The 19643-nt window shown below is 38.5% G+C and overlaps 1 protein-coding gene across 16 annotated transcripts in view; it reads left to right on the top strand.

Annotated features, from left to right (window-relative positions):
- Nucleotides 1-19643, top strand: part of myo18ab (myosin XVIIIAb) — a 158044-nt gene that overhangs the window by 71375 nt on the left and 67026 nt on the right. For all 16 annotated transcript variants that reach the window (XM_044353807.1, XM_044353806.1, XM_044353805.1 and 13 more), the window contains 6 exons: nucleotides 4133-4274; nucleotides 4386-4545; nucleotides 6025-6211; nucleotides 7431-7638; nucleotides 10761-10870; nucleotides 17652-17717. In XM_044353807.1, the coding sequence (XP_044209742.1) occupies nucleotides 4133-4274; nucleotides 4386-4545; nucleotides 6025-6211; nucleotides 7431-7638; nucleotides 10761-10870; nucleotides 17652-17717 (873 nt within the window). The remainder of the gene's footprint in view (nucleotides 1-4132; nucleotides 4275-4385; nucleotides 4546-6024; nucleotides 6212-7430; nucleotides 7639-10760; nucleotides 10871-17651; nucleotides 17718-19643) is intronic.

Raw genomic sequence — 19643 nt, 5'->3', positions numbered from 1 at the left:
GGCTGGGGCTTGTAAATAAGCCAGGGTATACTTGTGTGTGCAGGCGTGTGTGAGTGTGAGAAGAGGAAACCACATCAGACTGCACAGTTTGAGCTCTGAAGCATCATATAAGCAGCATCAGCAACAGGCAGACGAGGGACTGCCCTCTAAAGAAAAAACACAGTATCAGTATTTTGTTCAAATGCCTAAATATGACCTATTTACATACATACTAACTGACAAGGACCTTTAGTGGCCATGTGAATCATGACTCTTTTTTGGATGGATAAGTCAAGAAAAGTATGCAACTTTATCACAGGAGACTGTTCCTCTTCTGGCAGTCAACTACCAACAGACAGTCAGTGTTGGTTTCTTTTAACCATGACTGCAATATTTCATTCCCTAACCTTAACCAATTTGTTGATCTTTAACCGTGATGATGAAGGTTCCCCAATTTTAAAGGCCCTGAAAAGTTGTTTTCAAATCTTTCCTTTTTCTTTGTAACATTAAATATTCATGATTAAATAACCAACAATTAAAGTTAAAGTTTGAACAAAAAGATCCCCTCCAGACACGTTTTATGTTGGGCTCTCAGTCGATTAAAAAAAAATTAGATTAATCGCACAATTTGTGGTGATTAATCGCTATTTTTCTACTTAATATTGAAGCATGTAATAATGGATATTAAAATGTAAAATCATGGAATTAATGTAGAACAAACACCAAGGAAGTATATTTAAATACAAGTGCTGTTGTTTAATAGCATCTTTTTAACTTTGAACACAGATTCTCTCCTGTGAACTACAGATTTCCATTAAAACCATCAAGGCCATTGACTGTCATCTTGAAAGGCATATTATTTCTTATGTGCACTAACAGAAATAATAACAAAACCCAGGCCTATATGTTAAAGTGCCAGTTGAATTTCAAAACCATCAAGGCCATTAAAATTAGATATCAGCTTAGTGGGCAATCATTTCTTATATGTACTAATATAAATGATAATTAACAAATTTTTAATTAAAAAAACAGCACTAGTTTTAAGATATATAAAATACTGTGCTTTGAATAATAATTTGTCTTATAGTTTTTCCACAAAAGAAAAACCCTTAGAATGACGTCTCTTCCTTCTCCATCACAAACTAATTCTGAATCTATGAATATGCAAATATATTTCATCTCAAAAGTTTTCTTACTGGACACAAGATGTTTCCAGCTTCACTGTAAACACTCAGTGTTTGTGCACTGGAGGCTTCAAGTTTCCACATCACACTTGTTTAAGATGCATACTGGACCATGACTGGCTCTAAACTAGTTGTGATGTCATAGATAAGGCTCATAGGTGCACATGTTGAACTCACATTTGAGGTGAGCACAGAGGAGCTATTTGGTGCTGACACCTAACCAAACCTTAATGGTAGTGATGGATCAAGAAACGATTTGATTCATTAAAAGTCAATGGTAACCAGAAAAGCCTCATATGAACTGTTTTCAGTCAGTTCATAGTCAATGAGAAACAACCTGTTATGTCATTTAGTTTGGAGGACTTGTTCACAGAGGGGAAGAAAAACACACAAAGAGGACAACCAAGAAGACCAATAGACACGGAAACACATGATAACTCACTTGATATTCAACATTGCAAGCAGCAAAGGTATATTACTGTTGGGAAATTTTTGATTCCAACAACCTTATTTAGCAATTATCTCTGAAAAGGATACAGATTGCACCTCAGTAGCTAATTAGGTTTCAGCAGCACAATACACCATCTCTGCTTTGACTTTGAAAGGCTTTGAGAGTCAGTTAATCTTCTATTTTCATCAAAGGCTGCCTGTTTGCAGATGATCCACCTCCTTATTTAGAGATGCTGATCTCTGACAAGCACACTAATTTAAGCCAGCCACTCTATCTATAGACTAATAACAGTAGAGAGAGCCATGGAGCACAGTTTTTACTGACAACAAGAGCTGTTTGCATTGCAATACTTGGCTTTCCACAAAGCTGTGTGAGCTGAGGTCTCGTTATAGGCCAATTTCAAAGCATCCAAAGTTTGCTTATGAAAGATCAATAGTTTCATAGGAAACTTGTTGCATTTAGAATATTTAGATGATAGAAATAGAAAAAAAATTTGAGAGACTATATGTGGGGTGTTATTAACTTTCAAGCAGTGTTTGAGCCAATTGATATTAAAAGATGTTTGGTGACCTTCCCACCTTCCTTCCTTCCTTCTCTCCTTCTTTCACTTTTCTTTTCATGTAAAAATTGGAATCGATGTGTTTCCTGAAGTTAAAAACAGCTGTTGGATTTTGTAATTTTAGAGAAAAGTTTTGTGTCATTCTATCAAATGAGTTTTTGTAAACTGTAGTATCAAATAATTTACAGAACTCCCACTTACCCAAATACATTTGACCTGAATATCATCTTTTAATAAGAAACGTGTCTGCCAATTGACTAATGAGGTCTTCATGGCTCCAAAATGTTAGCTACATTTAGAAATGGACCCATTTATGTATTTTAAATTATGTTTGTCGTTTGTCCCTGTCACTTGTTTTGTCAATTATCCTGTATTGTATTGACTAACACTATATAGTGAAGCCAACCTTAATACTTAATACCTTAATACACACCATAATAGCTTTAATCTTTGTACAGTTCATCAATGTACAGTATACAGGTTGATTAATTCAGCAGTTTAGTAGCATTAACAACTGATTTCAAAAAGAAAACATTGACAGGCAGCCAAATACTATGAGCCTGTGTTAGTGTTTCCCAGCTGATTCAGCTCTGATGTGGTGACCTGTGTGGCTCACATTGTTAAAAGCAAAGGAGGGAAATTATTCAGATTGATAACTGTTCGGATAGTCCAGTGCTGAATAAACCGATTGAGTAAGGTGACCTGTTTACAGTCTTTGAAATGGAAACATTGGAAAAGAGAGTAGGGAGAACATCTTTGATTTCACCCAAGAAGGGAAAGGGCAAAGATATCTGAAGAGTGGAAAGTAATTGGAGAGAATGTTAACAGGACATATTTCCATCCTTTGAACAGATTAGGAACAGATCGCTGAACAGATTAAACAGCAGGTTTAAACCAGCCCTTTCCAATGGAATGATTTCATTTCTTTCACAGTGATCATGGTCATATGTCACAAGACACATCCTGCACTACATTAAACACAGATAAAACTTTGTTTCTATCAAGAAATTAGCTCTGGGCTGACACACACAGGACTTTAGAATCGGGTAATGATCATATTTAATGTTTGAAGAGGGTATTGAGTGTACTTGTGAAAACAAAGAACTTGAGAACTGTGTGTACAGATTCATTGGAAGTTCCTCCAAATGAATGTGCAGAGAGAAAGAGAGCTCAGAAAGTTCATTTGGAAGAGCACCAGCTCATATACAGCAGGCAGAGAGGACAGAGCTGTCCTGTACACTGCACCACAGAGTGGCTAGAGAAAGGATGAGATGACGTCATATTTGAGACTTTTACAGGAAATGACTGTAGTCAGTGGAGGTTCTTTCAGCATTATGGATGTGTGTGTGTGTCCAGGAGATTCTGGTATCACACTAGATAATCTAGTTCTAGGTGAACTTTTAGATTTGTGTCCTATATTATGTACAGACGGGTAACAAATTAAAGAACAAACCAACATACAGACTCTTCAGTTTCTTTCACAGCTAACCTGTTAGCTTCAGTTTAAACAAACTCTGGTGCTGGACAGACTGGACACAACTGCAGGTGTGAAAAGGACCTTAAAGTGTTAAAGATCAATTCATGTTTCAGCGAAATTATAAAAAAATACAGCTTTAAGTGGAGTACCCTCATTTGATTAACACAAATATAGAAAGCACCTCCATGTTCTTATGAAGGCCAAACTGAATAGATAAATAATAGATAAATGAAGAAAAATAATAATGACATGTATAGTTTTTTATATGCTTTTATTGTTTTTAGTTTTTTGAGTAAAACTCACTTTGGTGTATGTTCTGTGTATTTTAATGTATTTAACTGGGTTATATTTACTGTAACACCTGCACATTGATTTCTGCACACCTCTTTCCTTGACTTCAGGATGTTTTCCATTGAGTGTGAAGAAAGTGACCTGGAAAAGAAAAAGTAGTTGATATTTGTGACTGTTGGTATCTGTTGCAGGTTCGTACTCTGGCCAGGACAGATGAAGCTCGAGGCCTTCTGTGGCTGATGGAGGAGGAAGCTGTGCAGCCTGGAGGTTCAGAGGAAACCATGCTGGAGAGGCTCTTCAGCTACTACGGCTCTGCGCAGGGAGAAAACAAGGGTGAGTACCGTACACGCATTCACTACGGAACACCTTCAAGGCTCCAGAAGGTCACAGGAACAGAACACAAACTGCATATGGAATAATGCAAATAATTCCTATGTGTGGCAGGGGCCAGTCTGCTGCTGCGAGGAGAGAAACCCCACCTCTTCTTGCTGGGCCACAGCCACGGGACAGACTGGGTGGAGTACAACGCTCAGGGCTGGCTGAGCCACGCCAAGCACAACCCTGCTGCCCAGAATGCTGCCATGCTGCTGCAAGACTCCCAGAAGTAAGACTTATTTACTTCTTATTTATCTTATTCTTATTTATCAGAACTGAATTTGATAAGTGTTGTGTTTTTATGCCACGCTTCCATATATGAAACGTTGTTCACAGTACTGTGATGTCATATTTTCAGGGCTCTGACAGAGTAAAACAAAACACTCTCTGAGAACCAGCCAACTTTCCCCATATTATTTTATATTACCTGTATTAGAGAATAGAAACATATGATGGCTGATCAGATCAGGTCACACAAGCCATCTAATTAGAGTAAAGAAAGTGCTTGTGGATTGTAAAGTTACTAATAAATCATTAAAAGGTTGGTTCACCTAAATGACAAAAAACATTGTCTCACTCACCGAGTCAATTATCCATACATTTTGGCTTCATGTGTCCAGGTTTTAAGGTTTCCATCCCAATACAGTGGAGATGAAGGGAATGAATACTACACTATAAATCAGTGTTTACAACAAAATCCCATTTATCAGGCTGTAAGGCTACAATAACAAAGTGGAGATGATGAAAATGAATGAGAATTATAAAATGCATATGGAACTTTTAAAAATATAAATCTATGTATAATATAGAACTAATCTGTTTTTGACATTTACTCATTATTTTGTGGTCTATTACTATTGTCAGTTTTAAGTTATTTTATTTTCTTATGACCTAAAATTTGAAGTAAAGTTCAATTCGGATTTAATATGCTGAATTATCAGAATAAACTATAAACTCTCAAGTTTCCACAATCACCTTTTGAATTTTTGAAATCATTTACCAGTTCTTGGCTTTCTCATCATTCACATCCAATATTCATCAGTCTTGTTTACTTTACATTCACTTTATTGACCTCAGCATTTGTCATTGTCATTTTGTTCCCTTTGTTTATCTGTGGACTTCCAACTCTTAAGCATTTCTGAGTTACAGCCAAAACATTGTTAATACAGCAATCAGATACAATCCCATGTCTTTCAAACATGAGTCTGCTTCTAGTCTAAATGCTGTCAGATCACTTTAGATGCAGTGTGTCCATTATAAAGATTATAATACATTATAATACGATAATTGTTTGTATACTTACTGATTATTTGGCTAATTTATCCTTTCCAAGTAATATATGATCTACCTGAGTGTGCACACAAAGACAAATGGATGATTTGCTTTGTATTCAGTAGCCCTTTTTTTTTTTACTATAACTGTATTTTGTTGCAAATAGCATGTCATATAAATCAAATTCCAACTTTGTAAGGATTTAGTAAATGTGAGATCCACAGTTTGAGAGCAGCAGGCAACACAGTGAGCCAAATGATGCAGGGAGCAGCCCGCCAACATATGGGTCTCCAGACAGGAGAATATGCTACTAATGCAGTCAGATTAACTCCCTTTATATTAAAGTATCAATCACTGGCTGATGCAGTGAGGAGGTAAAACATATGCAGTTGGTCATGTACATGCTGCAATTGAATCCATCCATCCACTACTGCAGGAAGAACATCAGCGGGCTATTTATGGGCCGGGCCAGCGGGGCCACCGTGTTGTCAGGCTCCATTGCTGGTCTGGAGGGCAGCTCCCAGCTTGCTCTGCGACGAGCCACCAGCATGAGGAAGACCTTCACCACAGGTGTGGCTGCTGTCAAGAAGAAGAGCCTGTGTATCCAGGTCAAACTCCAAGTGGTAAGTGGAAGAGGAGGGTGCCTGTGGGATGAAGATGAAATGTTGAGGAATTCTATTCCAGGCATTATTAAAATCTGTTTATTATGGTGTTTATTATTCAGCTTGCTGATAACCTGAAGATGAGACACTGCTCTCATTTCAGGTCTGTGAGGTTTAAGAACAGAGAAAGACAGCAGTGTTGGATATTATCAGCTGCAATGGCAAAGTGTCCCTCAGTCATAACTTAAGTGTTTAAATAAATACACAACTCAGTAAAGTGTGGACAGTTTTGTGATTAATTGACATTGTTTTATTTAATTTATCATTCCTAATAGGTCATAACCAAGGTTTCCAAACTGTGAGGCGCGCCTCCCCAGGGGGGCACAAAGGAATTGAAGGGGGGGGGGGCATAGAGTGAGAGATGTGAGCAGCAATTTACAGCAAATCTTGTACTCCTCCTCCTCAGAGTCACAAGAGTCTTTATAAACCTTCTTGAGCACCTGAAGTAACATTTTCACAAGCCTTGTGAGAATGGCAGTATATGAACATCATCACTAATAGTTAAGCAGTGAAGTGCAGTTGCAGCCTCATGTTACCAAACACTGAGATGAATGATCCCAATCAGATCAACACAGTGTGGTATACAGTTTTAGAGTTTAAACTGAGAAATGAGAACAGAACTGAGATTGAATTAGTATTCAGTATTTTCCTGAGTTTAGGTACATATTAGTTACCTTGTGAGGCAGCTGGATTCAAAAGATCATGAGATCTTGTGAGAATCCATCTTGTCACACTTCAAGTTATGCCCTTGAATCAGAACCACTGGTGGTTCGGACCAATCAGCATTACGATTCCAGCCTCCTCCCAAGGTAAAATGGTGATAGATGGTGATAGACAGATGAAAGTGCCCTTTTCTAAACAGTTTCTATGGACGACTTCTCAGATGGTTCTGTGTAACAAACCATCTGATGTGACAGGTGGTTAGAATCAGAGGATAAAATTGCAATCTGTGCATCCCTATCTTTTATTCTGTACATATGCATGTCATATGGAGATTACTGTTTTAGCTGTCTACCCCATACTGCCGCATTGTGAATGCAGTGTCAGACAAAACTTCGGTGAGGCACATTAAGTTGTTACACTGGATATTCTGCTGTTGTTCTGTCTCTGTGGGAACTATCTACTCAGAAGTGTAAAAAAAGGAAAAGCTGGTTCCTGACTCATCACCTTCTGTTTTTAGGATGCTCTGATTGACATGGTGCGTCGATCCAGGGTTCACTTCGTTCACTGCCTGCTGCCCAAAGCAGAAGCAGTGGGAGGAGGAGGTGAGCCCCGTGTGACACATGGAGAGAGCCCTGATTCTGGCCTCATGACTTTGGATGTGGGCCTCCTGAGGGCTCAGCTGCGGGGATCCAAGCTGCTGGATGCACTGCGCATCTACAGACAAGGTAATCAAGTACTTCTGGAAACCTCACCATTTCTTTTCTGTTTAAAGGGGCATTCCACCAATTTTACATGTCAAATTCAGTTTACTTGTCAGGCTTAGTACTACTCAGCTTTCCAAACTCTGACAAAAAGGCTGATGATATCAGTGATGTCATCAGTGTTGTCTGGGCTCAGGCTTAGAGACTACAAATTTTTAACTAAGGTTGAAAGATATGCACATTTTCCAGGCAGGCAGGTGCAATGAAAATATGTTATAGGTTGCATTATGAGAGATGTAGTATCCAGTATTTTTAGAGCTAGACTGAAGTGTTTCAAATTGGTTTTCATCCTACCCAGCAAACAGTATTCAAAGTAGCTGGTGGTAACTTCCCCAGTTCTAATGTCATGTGGGGTGCTACAAGGTTCAATACTTAGCCCGATCATTACCTCAACTTCAATCAGCATGTTAAGAGTCTTCTTCAGTCTTGCTATTTACAAATCAGAAATATTGCCAAAGCTAGACCAATGCTTCCCTAAAACATAGTTGAGCATCTTGTTCACACTTTAGTTCCCTCTCACCTTGACTACTGCAATTCATCATTCTTGCCTGAATGAAAAAAAATGGTGCAGAAAGCAACGTTAAGACTTCCTACAAATGCTAGACATAAAAAAGTCACTCCAGTTCTGCTGAATTACAATGACTCTATTTATTTTAGAATTCAATTTAAGATTCTTTTTTCTTTTTAAAACCCGCAATGTTGTTGGTCCACTATGTATTTCAGATTGTTTAACTCCTTATCCTGCACCAATCTCACTCAGATCTGGCAACCAAATGTTGCCAAAGTTCCACCTATTATTCCACCTATTTCATTGAACTGTATTTTCTGTGCACTATGAAGCATGTTATAACTCTGGTTTTTAAAGACACTACAGAAAGAAAGTTTACTTTCTTGCTAGGGCCGCTTCAATTTTGACCAAGATTTTCCCTAACTTTATGGAAGTACAGTATGAAACCTCTTAAAGTCAGTGATGTCATGTAAAAGTCAGTGCCCTAAGTGAGGTTATTCTTATGGAACTCATTAAACTTTGATCTTAGCTATACTGTCTGGCAAAGAAGTAGAGATAGGGTTTTCTTTTTTAATTGTCCAAAGTTCCTCAAGATTAACCTGATTTCACACTATTACTCATCTGTCTTTCTGATAATGTAAATAAAATATGAACAATACATTTTCTTTGCCCAAAGTAGTTAAAACCAGTGATGAATTAAATTTACATACAGTTCTGCTTTAAAGTTTGTGAACCCTTTAGAATTTGCTCTATTTCTGCATAAATATATCCTAAAACGTGATCAGATTTCCATTCAAGTCCTAAAACTAGATAAAGAGACATCAGTTAAACAAATGAGACAACCTTACACTTGTTCATGTATTTATTGAGGAAAATGATTTAATGTTACATATTTGTGCAAGGCAAAAGTATATGAACCTCAATTATCAGTTCATTTGAAGGGGGAAGTTAGAGTCGGGTGTTTCAATCAATGGGATGGCAATCAAGTGTGAGTCTGGGTGGCCCTGCCTTATTTAAAGAAGAGAAATCTGGATCTTCACTATCAAAGTCTGAGCTTCACAACACAGGTTTGTGGAAGTGGGTCATGGCTCAAACAAAGGATATTTCTGAGCACCTGGAAAAGGGGGTTACAAGACCATTTCTAAAGAGTTTGTACTCCACCAGTCGATTGTCAGGCAGATTGTGTACAAATTGAAGACGTCCAACACCATTGTTACCCTCCCCAGGAGCGGCTGAACAAGAAAGATCACACCAAGATCAGGTGTGTACTACGCCACAAGGAACCCCAGGGTAACGTCTAGGAAACTAAAGGTTGTTAATGAGTCCACCATCAGGAGAACATTGAGCATCAATGGTGTGCACGGCAGAGTTGCAAGGAAAAAAGCCACTTCTTTCCAAAAAGAAATTGCTGCTGTCTACGGTTTGCTCAAAACCATGTGGATAAGCCAGAAGATGATTGGAAAAACATTCTTTGGGTGGATGAGACCAAAATCGAACTTTTTGGCCTGAATGAGAAGAGTTATGTTTGGCGATGAGCAAACACTGCATTCCAGCACAAGAACCTTATCCCATCTGTGAAACATGGTGGTGGTAGTATCATGATTTGGGCTGCTTTGCTGTCTGTGAACTGAAGCTCAACAGAAAGTAGGTCATGCAGTAAGACAACAACACTAAACACACAAGTCGTTCTACGAAAGAATGGTTAGAGCAGAAGAAAGATAATGTTTTGGAACAGCCGAGTCAAAGTCCTGACCTTAATCCTATAGAAATGCTGTGGAAGGACCTGAAGCAGGCGGTTCATGCAAAGAAGCCCACCAACATCCCTGAGTTGAGACTGTTCTGTAAGGAGGAATGGGCTAAAATTCCTCCAAGCTGATGTGCAGGGCTGGTAAACAGTTACCAGGAACGTTTGGTTGAGGTTATTGCTGCAAAAGGAGGTCACACCAGTTACTGAAAGCAAGGGTTCACATACTTTTGCCTCCCATAAATATGTAAGATTGGATAATTTTCCTCAATAAATAAATGAAAAAGTATTTTTTTTGTCTCATTTGTTCACTTTATCTAGTTTTAGGGCTTGTGTAAATATCTGATCACGTTTTAGGTCATTTTTATGCAGAAATACAGAAAATTCTAAAGGGTTTACAAACTTTGAAGCAGCACTGTAGATAAAGATTCTGAAAGGTTTCCAAAAACCTTCAACCAATTGATGTTATTGTCAAAAGGACCAATTACTCTCTAATGCCGTCATTCAAAGGTGCATGCTTTTAGATCCTTTAGCCCTTTGTCCCAATGTAGAACTCTCTCCCCAAAGGCAATTCTGACTGTCTGGGCCTCTCTAAAAGCATAAGAAACCCTTGTAACCTTGTACATTTTTGCCTGTTAAACCTTCACTACTTTGTGTTTGGCTCTTTAGTCTGTGTTTGTGTGTTTTAAAGTGTTTGTGTGTGTGTGTATTTCTCTTGAAAATAAAAGTTAACCATTGAGACGCAGTTGGCTCTCCACAAGCTACAGACGCTCCTCTAACCTTGGTGTTGTGTGTCTTTCCGCTCCCCTCTCTATTGTCCCTCCCTGTCTCCAGGATACCCAGACCACATGGTGTTCTCTGAGTTCCGCAGGCGCTTTGATGTCTTGGCACCACATTTGACAAAGAAGCACGGCCGACACTATATTGTCACAGATGAGAAGAGGGTGAGTGTTTGGCATGGATTGTCTGATATTTTTGAATACTGATGTGTGTGGCTGGACAGTGAGGCTGACTGATGATATAATGAAATTACTCTCTGTCCACAGCTACTGTCTGTGGTTTTTCATCATTATGTCTGACCACTGATGTAGTGTAATAAATCACATGACTGGTTTAGTTTAAGTAGAGTTTCTCAAACATTCATGGGATTTCTGACATGAAAGAGATAGTATTTCCATGTGATGCTACCTTATACTTCCACTCCACTACATTTCAGAGGGAAATATTGTACTTTCTACTCCACTACATTTATTACCAGCTTTAGTTACTTTATAGATTAAGATTTGACACAATGGTAAATGATAAATGGACTGTACTTGTATAGCGCCTCACTAGTCTTCTGACCACTCAAAGCGCTTTTCACTATGAATCACATTCACCCATTCACACACATTCATACACTGAATGGGCACAGGGGCTACCATGCAAGGTCCCAACCTGACCATCAGAGGAAATTTAATCATTTACACACATTCACACACTGATGGCACAGCCATCAGGAGCAATTTGGGGTTAAGTATCTTGCCCAAGGACACAACGACGTGCAGGCTGGAGGAGCCGGGAATTGAACCACTGATCTTCCAATTAGTGGACGACCCACTCTACCTCCTGAGCCACAGCTGCCCTAATGGATAATATAACAAGCTTTTAAAATACAACGCGTTGTTAAAGATGCAACCAGTGGTTTCCAACCTCTTTGGTTTTTGATGTCTTACAAAAAGCAGTGTGTAGTCGGGGTCACGTTTCACATGTCTATGAGTTGTTAACAGCTCCACCAAATAGTGATTTTTCCCTCTAAACTTCTCACATGCTTTCATTTCAATAAATGTTCAAATGATCCAAAAATCAAAGATTAGAGAAAAAGTCCAAAAACTGAAAACAGATTTGTGCATCAGAACCTTTTTTTTTCTTCTTTCCTCTCCCAAGTGATGTCATTTGAGTCAGCATTGGTTGGGGTTGAATACTACAAGTTTGAAATTTTAAGAAATCTGGGGGTGTGGAGTTAGAAAGAAGTGAGGTTACCAGACCTCTGTAGCCTGCTCCTCATCTCTGCTTGAGGCTAGCAGCTCCAGGCTACATTTGACGCTAGTAGCATAACACACCTGAATTTGTACAGTCGAGTGAATCAAGTTTTCACATGGAAGAGGAAAAAAAACATTTTGCTACTTTTTTTTTTTTTAAACTGTCCATCGTGAGTCTGACAGTATTATAGGAGTGCAATCCTAAATCTGTGAAGGACTCTTAAGACCTGAACAAATGCATTACTCATGAGTTCTAGTATGATTTGATTGTTATAGTAGGTGTCATGGATTTTAAAAGGACAAAGATCTGTACATTTTTTATTTTGTCAACAAATCCCATGTGTAAACCCACACCAATAATGTGTTAGTCCATCTCCTAATATTTTCTGACTCTGTCTGTGGTTCTCAGCCCCAAGCCCATCCTAGTGAGGATGTAAATCTTTAAAAACACCTCACAAATATAGGTTCATTAAAAAAATGCTCAGTAACTTCCAGAAACAGTTGGTCACTGTAGTTTTTAACAAACATTATCTAAACAGGAGGAAATAGTACATTTGTTGGGGACTATTTTCAGCAGTGGATGAATCCACATTTGTTGCTCTAGTGAGTATTTCTGACAGCAGGACAGTGTGTGTGTGTGTGTGTGTGTGTGTGTGTGTGTGTGTGTGTGTAGGACTAAGTGTCACATTAAACTGCAGTGTGTGTGTTCATGGTAATCAAGGAATATGTCACTCAGTGCAGCGGTGTGGCTCATTGAGATGTTGTTAATAGTTTTTGGACAACAATGGACCTCTATGGCACAGAGGAATGAGATATATCAGACTTTGATACACAGAATACTTGTTAGTAGATCAATTCATTGTTGGTTTTACTCTGAACATGAGATTTGTAGCCAATAAGGAAAATATAGAATGTTGCTAGACATGTGCTTTAATAAGTGTTTGAGCATCTTAACAAAGTAGTTATTCATTCAACATATATATATATATATATATATATATAACATGACCCTGTTGACCGTGTAGGACAAGCACACATGATCCCCACTACAACAGGCCCATTCATCAGTCCTTATTAGCAGAGATCACTTTATAGAAAAAAAACAAGTTGTTTGTTAATGGTTTAAGTTTCATCCACTCTTAATCTGGTGTAAATTCTAAAACTAAATAGCTAAAAGCTTGTGTCACCATAGAGGATTCCCAGTTACTATATGTTTTAGGTCCAGTCAGGTCAAGTCCATGAATGAACCTAAATCTTTTCAAAGTCCTTGAGTTTTCACATATTATTTTTCCAAAGAAAGCGGAAGAAAATTTCTTTTAACCAATGGCTAGAAGTGGGATTTGTGGGTTTTCCCAGAACACAGACATTAAAAAATAACTGGAATAACAAAAATATACCATCTTTCCTCACTCCTTAACTGTAGGGTTCAATTACTTAAAAAAAAAAAAAATCATATAGTATTTAAATACCCTCAGATTCGGATCCAATAACAGTCTGCCTCATCTGACTCCACTACAGTGTGTTTCAACACTGTGTTAACTGAAGCCAACAACAAGCTTCAAAGGTTTAGAAAGCCTTGCTTCACAAACTGCTCACCAAAGTGATGAGTGGTAAAACTCTTTGGAGGCTGCACTTCACAATCTGTGGCAGTGAAAAGTGTAGCAGTGGTGACCTTTACCTTGCTAAGAGGCTTGTTAACCAGACGCACATCAAACCAGTTTCTCAGGACACCCGGCTTTGGAGGAAATCCAAATCCTTTAATTTTGTTGCTTGTGATATTGAAAGGTCAGTCTGGCAGTGTTGTATCACAGACTGATCGAGTTTACCCAAGACCTATTCAAAAACGAGGTATTCTACAGTAGGTACTTGTTTCTTTTATGTTATTGACTTTGTTCACAGATGACTAAAAGAATGATTTGTTTTAAATACATGTGAATAGAAAGTGTTAGAGATGGAGGAGATATAAAACCCTCAGACTAACCTTCACAAAGGAATAGTTTGTAAAACACAGCTGCAAATGCAATATTTAGCTAATATGATATTATTATAATATATAGTTAAATTGATGCCCCTCTAAACCATATGATAAAGCACACTATACCACTGACTGGTCAGTATTAATGAAGCTTTCAAGTGAAAATGTAATATTGTAATATCATCCAACAAGTCAGTGTATTCCTTCAACATATTGCTATTTCAAAAGGAAATCATAAAATGTATTCTGACTTCAAAAAAATATGTAAAAATAAATAATACAATAAATCAATAATATGAATATCTGGTTTAAATTTGATTGAAAAAGTCCCACAAATTTCAGCAGAAACACTCTGTAGCATAACTTTTATTTTTTATTGTTTTGACCCTGATGCAGGATCATAAGTTTATTTGCATTTTTCTCTTCATGTTTCATGAGCATACAGTATTCTGAGCTTTGTTAATCACAGGATGACCTTGTTTCCTATAAACTGCGGTTAATAGCAGCGTCTTGCACAAAACACAAAAAAATGATGCAAATTTTTAGGTGAAAATTCGTTTAAAAAAGTGAAAACAAAAGCGCTAATTGTTACAGAGTTGGGACTTGGGTATTTACCAACCAGGGAAGGTCTAATAAAGAGATGCTGTTGAGTTGCATCATGGGAAATGTAGGATCCAGTGCTTACGGAGCTTGACCCATACATGGGACTAAAAGTCAGGATATCTCGGCCTCTGCTGCTTTGGTTTTGACCATTTCTTTTTTTAAAAATCTGTCTCAGACTGTGTAATCTGTGTAGGTCCTCCAATACGGAAGCACAGTACCAAATCCCTGCAGTACGCCTTTAAAAATGCCACCAGCTTTTTTCCAGTCAAAAAATGGTAGAATGGTTAACGCTAAAGTCTAGAGAATCAGTATTTCTTTCCTTGCCCTCCACATTCTAATCTCCTGGTGTGAACAGAATCCCTTTATTCACCTTCTACTCCTGCTCTCCTCTCTCCGCTGTCCTCTTCCTGCTCCAAGAGCGCTCTTGTGTGTAATTAATTATGATTGCACAGGCTGGCAGCATACGGCTACTGTACTGGTTAATTACCGGCGGTAGGAAGAGCTCTTTCTTTCCTCCTCTCTCTCTCTCTCTCTCTCTCTCTCTCTCTCTCTCTCTCTATCTCTCTCTGTCTCTCTCTCCCATTCCCTTGTCTCTTTCCACTTTCTCTCCACTTTTTTTCTTGTCTCATTATCTTTCAATTCCTTTTGTATAGGAGGCAGAACAGTTTAGGAACATCCCTGAGCATATGATTAATGTCGTCTCTCCATTCTGTTGAGGCACTATATAGCAGGTTTGTACAAAGGCGTGATTAGCCTTTATGAGTGGGAGGTTGAGCTGCTGTAAGAAAAAAACATCTCTACATTAAGGCTTTCTGCACCTGATGTGCCACATTTCTTGTGTAAAAAAAGCATAGATTGTTTTTCTGTTATTTATGAATCTAAAAACGATCTGATTGGCTGAATGCCTGCCCTTTTATGAGTGTCACCTGAATGTGGTGTATGAAGGAACATTTGGCCACTGTCAACAGAGAAGATTTAACTGGTTTAATTAAGCAGATCAGTGAAATTAAGCTCTCCTCTGTTTACCACACCACAACACACAGGCAGGAAAGTTGCCCATAAGGCTCCTTAGAGATGAGCTTAGCAAGGATAGCCCACTCACAAAGAACTAATGGCAGCCAGTTCTCTGTGGAGTCGGGAAGGAACAGTGGAGAAGAAAGAAAGCAAGGAAGATGGATGAAAGGAGGCGGCCTGAGATGGGGAAGGGCGTATAATTGGAGAAATAATATGAAAGGATTGCTTTTCAGAGAAAGAGAAAGTGACAGAAAGAGAATATTGGTTTGCTGAGCCTGTCTAAGAAATTTCTTTGCCTAACAAAAAGCCCCGTCTTTCTGCAGCTGACAGCCCAGTTCTGTCAGGTCCTCTCTATACGGTGTGATGTAGCCATGATGTCTGTAGCCAGATGGTGTACCTGCCAAACAGCAGAGAAGACATCCACCATGTCATACAACACTCCTGTCAGTGTCCTCTCCCTGGGAGGCTCAAGTTCCTTATGTAATTTTATGTGTTACTATTGTGTTACTATTGTCCTGGCTTTCAGTGGGGAATCTCACTTGTCGAGATGCTATGTAAGAAGATTTGTGAGCCAGTTTTGTAGAGTCTGCCGTACAATGACTTTGCGTTTTGATGAATATGTCAAAGATGACAAAAAAAGAAAATCCTGGATCCTGCACTTTCCATAATGCAACATGATAGCTTCTTTCATTAGACCTTTTCTGGCTGTTTAACTGCACACTCCCATTTGTAACACAGACTTTGTATTATAAACTTGTAGTCTCTAAAGCCAACCTGAAATACTGATTTCACTTTAATACTTCTCTCAAACTTGACAAAGCTCCTCCAGAGCCACAGACAACAGTACACAGTATAACTGTTGACTTCACAGGTTGAGGAGTACTCCCCATGACTATTAAAATGACACTGAAAATCGGTGGAGTCCACCTTTAATGATGTTAGTTACTCCCTGACCTTTCTTTTGATGCCACCATAAGGACACAATTTTCATTTACACACGTAAATATAGTGGGCAGATTGCAACGACAGTCACTGAACACATGCCTGCTTCCCACAGAATTAACCCTTTCCAATTTGGACACTCCACTTCACTTATCATTACAAACGGTAATAACATTTTACTTATCAAGCTAATTGCTGAGAACTGAAAGAAATAATTAAAGCAAAGTCCCACAGCACTCAGACAATCAGACCCCCCTGGGTCAGCCAACTGTATTTGGAAGAGAAAACAAAGGCAAACAATACAGTCATTTCCCAAACTGTCCAAACTGTCTAAAACAGCTACTGTAGTTGCTCACACACAGTTTTCCTGTGCAATGAGCAACTGTCATCACATATTTCAAGTTTGATGTCCAGAAAAAGTTTTGATAATCTGGATAACCTGTTGACTTATTCACAACCTGTCTGACTGCTCATGTTTCCCTCCTTGTCTCACTTCTTTTTAGTGATGGTGTATTCCAAGATCTCACCAATTCTATGTACAGTATGTGTACAATGTTGTAACAGATAGAAATGATGGCCAAACCCAAGTTGTAATAAACTTGATTAATTCACAAGAGCAAACCAATAAACTATTAGTTATTGAAAGAAAGGTAGTTTAATTTAAGATGTAAGCAGAAGGCCTAGATGGTTAAATTGTGATGATGTCATTGGTTGAACTTTTTATTCTTATTTTATTATTCATGTTATCCCTGAAGTTGCACTGAAATCCAGAGTTCAAATGCCCAATTCACAGCCAAACAAGTTGATCTCCTTTGAAGCATGAATGTGTTAAAGTCATGATAAAAAATATATCCATGGAATATAGTGATACTACTAATGATCAACACTTGCCATTCAATCTATTTCCTTTATTTATCACGTCTTATTAGTATATTGTTGTGTGCTCTCGAGTCCCTATAGGCAGATTGGGTGTGTGTGTGTGTGTGTGTGTGTGTGTGTGTGTGTGTGTGTTTGTGTTAGCTGGTGTTCATGGAGAATGATGTTTATTGCCATGGCACTGCGCCAGCATTCTTTGGGCAACCAGGTCATGTGATCATGTGGAGGTAAAGCCCGGAACAAACAGGGGTTGTTTTTGTTTATGTGTCTACTGACTGTTCTGTTGCTTTCCAGGCTGTGGAGGAGTTGCTGGAGTCCTTGGAGCTGGAGAAGAGCAGCTACCACATGGGGCTGAGCCGGGTGAGTGGAGTCACACTCACACGCACACTTTTCATCTCATTATACTTCTAAGGACTGTTATTGTAATGCTGGAACTTCTCAAATCACGGCCAAGACCTTTATTAACCTCAACTGCAGAGAACAGTAGAACTTAATTTGAAACAGGATTCTATTTTATGTCTGATTTCCCCTGTTTTATAAATATATTTCATCACATTTGATGATCTGTTTCTGTTTTCATTTGCCGCTGGTACAAACTCCACACTTGCTCCATGTTTGCCTGTTGTCTTGATGAATTCAGGATTATGTTTTCCACAGCAGTCATGTCATAGTCACCACTCTGCAGCTCTGAGCTTCTCTTTTTAACAGAAGTACTTCAATTACTAGTCACTCACTTATTCATTCCAACTGCTTCTACTTTGTCTTTTTTTTCCAATTGTTTTAAGCTACTGTGAGTTCAACACTTCTTTCACATATGTGTTGCATTAAAAGCCTTCCTTTTACTTTAAGGATATAATCCCTCCCTGTCTTGGAAGGCTTTGAATGTGAAACATCCACAAGAAGTATTGAATTTTATTGACAGTAACTTAACAACAATTGAAAGAACAGCAAAGTAGAAGTGTTTGAGAGTAAGTAAATACAAACAGAAGGATAATTAAAAACAGTAAAGTAGACAGATTGAAATGAATTATTAAAAGGTAACAATATGTCTGTTTTAAAAGAGAAACCCACAAAAACAGATTGGTTCGTATGATAAGACTCATAAGTTGTTGTACTGATGGAATTAATGCTGTGGAATTTACCATGCAAGCCATTATAGTACAGGCAATTCCACTACTCATTGTTTTTACCTGGCCTTTCATTAGGAACCACAGGTAGATATTTCAATATCAGTTTTTATTTGAGATTTTACAGTATTAACTTTAAACCCAAGTTGGTTCCCTTACTTAGCTTCAACCAAAACACTGTTGAATCATATTTCTGATCTTAAACCAAAACCCAACAAGTTCTTGAAGATCTGTGCCAGCCCATGCTACATACTTGCAACTCAGTTGGCAAGCCTGTCCTTAAATTTACGACTAAGCCTTTATATAAAGGAGGAGCATCAACAGTGTTACTTGCCTCAAGCCCCCTAGGGTTTTTTCTTTAGAAAACATAATCCTTTCTTATGATGCTGGCAGTGTGTGTGTTGTGCTGCTATCAATTAGAGTCTTGGCTTCAAGTCCCCTTGTCTTTTCACATGGTGACACTCTCAGTTAAACAGATAATTAGAAAGCATTTTCCATTCTACTCACCCAGCTTTCTAGCAAAAGGCATGGTGGGCATGGAAAATTCCATGGTGCTTTGTTCCTCTGCAGTGACAAGTTTTTGCACTTCCATTCTCACCTTCACTCGTCTTGGGGTGTTTAGTTTTCAGCCTTTTTCTTTTTATGGGGAAGAGCTGATCTTTGTGGCTCTGTGTGTCTGACCCTTGCCAAGCAGCAGTCAGACACTGCCAGACTCCAGCTCTTTGAGATAAAAAAACAGCTAATCACAAGGAAAAAGACAGGCTGATGGTTTTGTTAATTAGATCTGTGAATGTCTGTGAAATAAAGAACAGTGAGCGCCTTGAGCTGTCAATTAGAGAAGTTTCTTGGCAGATATTGCAGGGAGTTTAACCTTGCCTTAGTGCCGGTGCATGTCAGTCGATACTTGGCTCGCTAGTTTTCCCAAGTTCAGATAAAGTTTCAAATCAGAACGTTTTTATTCTGTGGTGTTCGTATTAGTAATATCACCAATGTCACTTATTTCACATTATTTTTACTGGCTGTCGAGACACAACCAACCCACATGGGAAGGCAAAGTACCCCCAACCCACACACTAGGCCACTCTGTCTAATTATACTGTGCACCTCATGCAGTGTGGGGATCATTTTGAATAAATGAGCTGCATCAAAGTGGAGAAAG

Source organism: Thunnus albacares, chromosome 6, assembly GCF_914725855.1.
Source record: "Thunnus albacares chromosome 6, fThuAlb1.1, whole genome shotgun sequence".
Classification (NCBI taxonomy): Eukaryota; Metazoa; Chordata; class Actinopteri; order Scombriformes; family Scombridae; genus Thunnus; species Thunnus albacares.
Note: the sequence above shows the minus strand (reverse complement) of the source record. Positions and strands in the feature narration are given on the sequence as shown.